Raw genomic sequence first — 7,627 nt, forward strand, 5'->3', positions numbered from 1 at the left:
AAATTTTATAGAACCTCTTAATAATCAATTCTCTTCTATGGGACCTATGTATAATTTTCCCAAGATAAATAGAAAGGAAGAAAAACTAAAACTACCAAGAGAAACACACAACTCAAATCTGTAACTCAGAAACCAGCCATCAAATCAGGGCAGACAAGACAATAGAACGCAGACAACAGAAATCAAATCACAAAAGCCCTGATGAAATATGTTACAATATAGAACATCTACACCAGGGTATAGAGACATACAACTAAATGTTGATGACTGATGACAACTAATCCAATGGATTAATTGTAAAACCATGCTCATGTTCAGCACATGTAACAAAGTAAGCCAAATGCATGCACAGCAAATGAATCTAATGATTCTTCTTCTTTCTTGAGTAGAAACGGCAAGCCTAAGGCTTGAAAGTTGCAGTACAAGAAAAACACAACTTATGTAACTATGGACCTATCTTCGCACAACATAGTGTTAAGTCATTAGGAATTACATGGACAAATTTTATCCCAAGACCAGATCCAAGACTATCTCTAGCAAGGTGATAAGCACATTGAAGAACTTCCCTATAAGTATGGCGCATCTCCACCTTCAAGACACTAAATGAGGTCTCGTGTAGCATTAATTTCTTCTTTCCAAGCGTGATCAGCTGCATAATCTCGCAAAATCATGTTAATGGCATCCAAGGAATCAGAGTAAAGAAGAAACCTTTGGAAGCCTAGTTGTTGACACGCCTCTAATCCTTCTTAATGGCCAATAGTTCTGCAAGTACAACCAGAATGTCTCCCAAAGTCCTGTTTGAACCCACAAATCCAGTTGCCATTTGAGTCTCGAAGAAGCCCACCACAGGCAGCACGGTGCCAAAGGTTAATTGAAGGATCCATGTCCAATTGAATGGTATTACCAGGTGGTGGGATCCAGGTACAATCCGTTGCAATGGAATATGGCAGAATAACATGCTTTATTGTTCCATTAACTACAATGATTATATTGCCAAAATGAAATTTCTTTCCTTTTAAATTGTGAATATGGCTTCATCAAAAATGACAAGACACACATTGAACAAACGATGCACATAAGAATGCTCAAGACCATACATATCCCATTCATCCCACAAATATAGACAAGTTAGATCAAACACATTACATCATCAGTTAGTGCTTCCTAGCTTACACATACATGGACCCAAGCATGAAAGTACATGGCATTCCATGAAAAATTTTACGAACACATCCATGGAAAATCATAAACTGTGATAGATAACTACTATGTTAGCAGATCATAAGATGAAGCAATACAAGAGACTTCTATGTCTATAAGTAACTGTTTCCCCGATATAGCAAAACTTTTTGTGACAGTTCTCAACATGCTATAGTCTAAAACCTTGAGAAAGAGCAAACACTTCATAAGTCAAAATAGTCCACCTTAAGAATCTACTGGTCCTAAAGATTCTAATGAGAAATTAAGTTCCAAGACATAGTAAAAGCAAGGACACAGTATACCCATTTATTGCTTCAAGACAACTATCATAGGCCAAGCATGGCACTACTTTTAGAAGGCTCAGCAGTTCAAATAAAGAAATAAATTCAATATAGCTAGCAAGCACTTCTCTACCAAACACACAAGTGTGCTAACATGGCTCCAGCATATAAAGACCAGTGAGGAAACCTAAGATATCACGAACCACAGTGAAACCCAAAAGTTTGAATCCATATGAGCAGACATCCTTCAGGATATTAAAAAAGACTCCCAAGACTCGAATTCTTTAATCATTCATTTCCTATCTTTGGCCAGCATTACAGGGTAACCTTGTGTGTGAAGACAAGTCAAAGAAAGCTATCAATAATAATATTGGCCTCACCCTTCAACTTATGCCAATGACAAGAAATCACTTCAGAAACAAATGCCATCACCTGATATTTTCCTGTATCATCCAAGAATTTGATGATCATAACATCATGTCAGCTGAATTTAAGTAAGGAAAAATATGCATGTGTGCCACAATCTGACATTTAACATGATAGAATGGAATTTTCTTTACTGATCATGCTAGAACTGTTAGTAACAGCATATTTGGCAAATGGATGAAGTTATCTTTAGAAAGGCATCTATCCACAAATCCCAAATGTCCAAATGAAAAAGCAGGGTCATCTTTGGGATCATATTACTAACACCACCTACAAGGCAGTGTCAGCACCTGGCAATTAAAAAGAACTAAAACCATCAAAACAAAGACACTTGCAATATAAATTACAAATAAGTTAGAATACATTTTTAATAAACTAAAATGATTCAAACGAGAAATGTATCTACTTTTAGCAACCAAACATTCTAGTATGAATCAATAAGCAACATAAAGGAAAATAAGAATGCGTGAGTCCAACAAGGTAAGCAAAGACAATAAATAATCATAATAACAAAAAGCCATTGATATTGTCTCTCCTGCATGAAGACTCCTGAACTTTTAGGCAAAATCTCTGCAAATGCCATAAGATCACAGCAAGGTTAAAGAAGTGAGTCCCAAACTTCCAAGAAAGTCATAGCAAGAGGTTAAGAAATCAGGTTCAGAAGAGCTCCAAGAAACATCAAGCCTGTCACAATGTTAGATAATAACAATGAAGAGTTAAGAACTGCAACATGATCAATGCATTACATAACAATAATATGAGGCCATTATTAAATCTAACAAGAACAAATGCATTCAACTAGACGTCTGCCATATAGAGAAACAACAAAAATGAAAGAACTTTCAAACTAGACTAGATATGACTGCGACGTAATCTGCAAAACACCACATTAGACCCATTTATCCATTACTTCATTACATTAAAAAACTTCAACTTTAACCAGTTTCTGCTCCAAATGATTTTTGTTCAGCATTAAAATAGGAATGGCACCACTCAATAACTAACTTTAATATATGAGTCGGGAATAACATCAATCCAGGAAATATTATGCATAGAAGAATCACATACTTACATAGGCATAATATTTTTCACCTTTTTTCCGTAAGGCCCCTTCAGGTATACCAAAAAAACAAGTGGATATCAAACAGAAAGTAAATAAAAAGAGAACATTAAGCAAATTTTTTTTATACACAGATTATCTTCATTAAGGATTAGAAGGGAACAGGAGAAACGTTAGAAGCCAGTATTCTCCTATCCTGGAAGGATAATAACTCTAAGAAGAAATATGTACCAATTACCCGGGGAAAAAAAAAAAGTTTACTCCCCTAAAATGCCCTATTCAATAATAATAGAAATAGATAAACTATAACAACAACAAGCTTTTATCCCACTAAGTGCGGTCAGCTACATGGATCGCAAGAGGCCATTGGGCTCTATCATTTACCAAACTTTTACAAATATTATTAAGAGATTGCGTTCAACAACTTCCAAAAGTGTTCTCTTAGGCCTTCCTCTACACCTCTTAACAAGGCTCAAAATTATATATTTCACTCTTCTCACTGCTGCCTCCCGCGATCTTCTTTGAATATGTCCAAACCATCTCAAACAATTTTCCATCATTTTTTCCTCAATAGGTGCTACCCCCACTTTTTCTCGCACACGCTCATTTCGAATTTTATCTTTACGTTTATATCCGCACATCCATCGTAACATTCTTATCTCTGCTACTCCAACTTTATGCTCTTACTGTCCCGTTAAAGCCCAGCATTCACTACCTATAACATAACCAATCTAATACCAGTACGATAAAACTTTCCTTTAAGTTTATTAAGTATCTTACCATCGCAAATAACTCCTTTAACTTTTAACTCCTTTAACTTTTCTCCAATTAAACCACCCAACTTGAATCCTATGTGAAATATCCCCACTGATTTCACCATTATTTTGAATAATGGCTTCCAAACATCTAAACTTGTATAATTTGATCTTCCAATTTCACTTCCACATTACTGTCAACTAATGTCTTACCAAGTTTACAATATAAATATTCTATCTTACTCCTACTCAGGCGGAAACCTTTCGATTCCAATATCCCCCTTCATAACTCAAATTTACAAGAAATAGATAAATTACAAATTACGAATGAAAAAAATGAATTCAACATTACAATGTCAGATTAAATCCCTGTAAAGTTGGAGTACCTAACAAGACAATCAGAGACGACTCATGGGTTTTGTGGGAGGAAAACCTTTTGACAATGAATTTGCATAATGATGAGCAACTTCATAAAACTTGCTAGGTTAAATGTGAACAGGGAAGTAAAAAAGTTCACAAAATGTTAAATTCTGTCAGCATATAACATACACAAATCACCAATGATGAATCATATAAAAGTAAGATAGATAGTACACAAACCTTTCAAAACCTGAAGATGACTTCACGCCAACCAGATCATTTCATCTCTGCCATGAACTTCTCATACTCTGAATCTGCACCATATGTTGTCTTCTCTGCAGTTGAAGCAGGGGGTCGCATTGGAGGATTTGTCGCCCAAGGCACATTTCCTATGCTCTGAGATTGATCTGCACCATATGGTGTCTTCTCTGCAGTTGATGCAGGAGGCGGCACTGTAGGATTGGTAGCCCAAGGCATATGGTCTGAAGTTGGGATAGGTGCGGGAGGTGGAGGGGGCACTGCACCATAGTAAGGTGGATAACCATAAGATGTAGCATATGTAGGTTGAGCAGTTGGTGGCATAGCAGGCATTGAACTCCCAAACATATTTGCTGATGTAGATTGAGTAGAGGTGCTACTGTCAGACTGCACTCCTGGAGGAAAACTTTGTTGTGATTCGCCAGAAGTCGTAGGCTGGGATGGGGCACCTGGAGGGGCTGTCTGGACTGCAGGATACTGAACACCGTATGGAGGCATAGATTGACCTTGAATAGGAGGGTACCTAGTTGATCCAGGTGGGGGAGGAGCATAAGGAGCATATGGTGGAGGAACGGGAGGTCCCCATGGAACTAGGGCACCGACATAACTTCCAGGGGGTGCAGTACCAAGAGGACCACCAGCAGCATATTGTTGGGATGGATAGGCACCAACTGGCTGGCTTGAAACAGGATATGTGGGCATGGCTGATGCTGGCGGGCCCGGATGCACAGTAGGCTGAGGAGGCTTACCAGCAACTCTCACTGCAATAGTTCTGCCCTCCAGGCGATAGCCATTCATGGCCATAATTGCATTATTCGCCATTTGGACATCAGCAAACTTGACAAACCCATATCCTTTACTCAACCCAGTCATCCGGTCTTTTATGACTTTTGCCATAACAATCTCACCAAATTGTTGAAACAATTGGATCAGACCATCATCTTCAAGAGTGGGAGGTAAATACCCAATATACAAATTTGTATCATCAATCTCCTTTTTAACTGGATTAGCCCCTAAGCCAGCTTGAGATGTGCCACCAGTAGATCCAGAATTGTTAGCCCAAGGAGGATTGCTTCCAGAATTGCCTGAACCAATTGCCAGCGTGTTGTTCTGCTTTATTGCTGATTCTGGCACTGTCCCTCCCAGCTCTGCCAAGAAGTTTTGATACTCGTCATCCATCTTCTTGCCAGTGCCTCCTTTCACTGGACAATCTATGCTTGGGTGACCACCATCACCACAGTGCTTACATACCACTTCACTCTTAAATGTAGAAGTGCGTGTGGGACATGCATATTGGCGATGGCCAGGCTCACCACACAGCCGGCAATATTCTTCATCCCTAATTGTACCATTCAAGGCTGCAAGTTCCCTAAGCTGTTGCCTTTTATGCTCATTCAACACCTCATCCACAGGCTGCAAGAGCTTCTCCACCATACCTGCGGCAGCATCAAGTGATTCTTGTGTTTCTGCCTCCACAAGGACATGCAGATCTTCATTCTCTGAAGGGTCAGGTTTTAAATCCCTCTTCTGTTGCATTCTACCCTCTTTTACTGACCCTTTACCCCGGATCACAATTTTAGCACCAGTTTCTCTTTCCATCCGCTTCTGTGTGTTGCCTCGAGGACCAATAATAAGCCCTATAAAATTGTAACCAGGAAATTCTTTCATTGGAATATATAGCTTCTTCTGAAGCTTCGGCGGCCTATAGTCGGCGGGAGGCTTGAATGCAGGGTTTTTCTTGATAATCTGAGAAATGATTTCTTGCCTCTCCTTTTGCAATCTTTCACGAGCACGATATTCTCTAGTGTTGATTCTAATTCCCATGTTATCATATATAGGTTCAGGTGAAGGAGATCTAGCACCTTCAGGGCGATCGTCTAAAGGAAGACCAGATTGCAGCATTCGACTAATCTCAAGAAGTCTACTATTCAAAGCTTGAATTTCGGGATCAAACTCAATACCCCCCATGAAATCGGGAAGCTGAATCACCGGCTTCGGCTCATCATCAGCCCAACGTGACTTTCTCTTCTTCGTTCTGCTACCTGCTTCACCGCCACTCTGGTCATTGGAATCAGGTTGCGGATCCCACCGACTCCGGCGACGACTTTTGCTTGTAGTTTCCTCTTCCCCACCAGAGTGATCCCTGTCGGTGCCACTCTTGGTATTGCTGGTCCTGGCACTTTCATAAATTATACTCAAAGGCTCCGAATTACTATCGCGGCCATTCCCAGAAGCAGATTGTGGTTGACCATTAATGTTCTGGCCATCCGAAGCCAGGGTATTCGAAGAAATCCGAAAATCGAAATTCGCAGGTTGCTCATATGGCTTCAGGAAATCCGATGCAAATCTTTCCGCAGGCCTAGCTTCTGTCCATGTGGGGTTATGATCGTCCGAAGCTACTGTTTCAGATGAAAGGAATGGTGGAGGATTAGGGTTCGATTCGAGAGCGTCCATGGCACAGGGTTAGGGTTTGTGTTCAGTGTGTTTGAATGGAAGAGAACTAGAGAAGAGACGAAGGCTTGAGAAAACACGGCCAATTGGAAAAACATATCTTTTTAAGAATAAATTTTGAATTAGGAATGTTAAACATTTTAATTATTGCTTGATCATACTGAAGAAACTAGAATTTTTTTTTTATTTGATTGAAAAGTAAAGCTAAAAATAAAATACGAAAATTTTTAAAATAATTTATTTTAGTGTACTTGAAATTGTTATTTAAAATTTAAATAATAATTTATTTTATTTGCACTATATGATAACAAATTTATAATATTTTTTTTGTTTAGGATTTAACTTTTAATTCATACCAGGATGACACATTCAGCCATTTTGGAATAATAATTTTTTTTATATTTTTAATATGTATAGAGAAACAAATTTAAAGAATTTATTATGCTATTTGCTTAACTTAAATTCATTATTTGATATGTACATGTATTTTTATCCATTTTTAGTTTTGGCTATAATGATTTATAAATATTATTATTATCTAAATTATAGTATCCATTTCCTTAAAAAATGTAAAGTATTTATTAAGAAGTTGAATATTAAAAAATATAAAGTATTTTTAGTCTTTTAAAGTATAATTATTACTTTATTTCTAAAAATGCTCCTATTGAATAAATCACTTTATATTTTATATTTATTTTAGAGTAAAACATTCTATTAAATATGGATAAATATAAAAAGATAAAATTAGTTTAAAAATAAGTAATTACTTTATTAAGAAGTGAGATTCAGTTAAAAATGTTTTATATTTTTTTAATGGATGTAGTACATAATTAATT

At 37.5% G+C, this 7,627-nt stretch overlaps 1 protein-coding gene across 4 annotated transcripts; it reads right to left on the minus strand.

Annotated features, from left to right (window-relative positions):
- Positions 1–356: 356 nt before the first annotated feature.
- LOC129315454 (splicing factor-like protein 1) lies at positions 357–6,868 on the minus strand. Of its 4 annotated transcripts, none has more exons than XR_008594500.1 (3): positions 4,323–6,868; positions 1,862–1,924; positions 357–976 (listed from the first exon to the last, which is right to left on the minus strand). XR_008594500.1 is itself a non-coding variant. In XM_054959134.1 (2 exons), the coding sequence occupies exon 1, from the start codon at positions 6,792–6,794 to the stop codon at positions 4,359–4,361; it is 2,436 nt and encodes an 811-aa protein (XP_054815109.1). In that variant the 5' UTR covers positions 6,795–6,868; the 3' UTR covers positions 357–1,924; positions 4,323–4,358. The 4 variants fall into 4 exon arrangements, 2 of the variants coding, with proteins under 2 accessions (XP_054815109.1, XP_054815108.1); XR_008594499.1 differs by having other exon boundaries at positions 1,862–2,591; XM_054959134.1 differs by having other exon boundaries at positions 357–1,924.
- Between the last annotated feature and the right edge of the window lie 759 nt (positions 6,869–7,627).

The sequence above is a fragment of the Prosopis cineraria genome, unplaced genomic scaffold (genome assembly GCF_029017545.1).
Source record: "Prosopis cineraria cultivar Desert tree isolate PC_DT_omini unplaced genomic scaffold, ASM2901754v1 PC7, whole genome shotgun sequence".
In the NCBI taxonomy this organism is placed as follows: Eukaryota; Viridiplantae; Streptophyta; class Magnoliopsida; order Fabales; family Fabaceae; genus Prosopis; species Prosopis cineraria.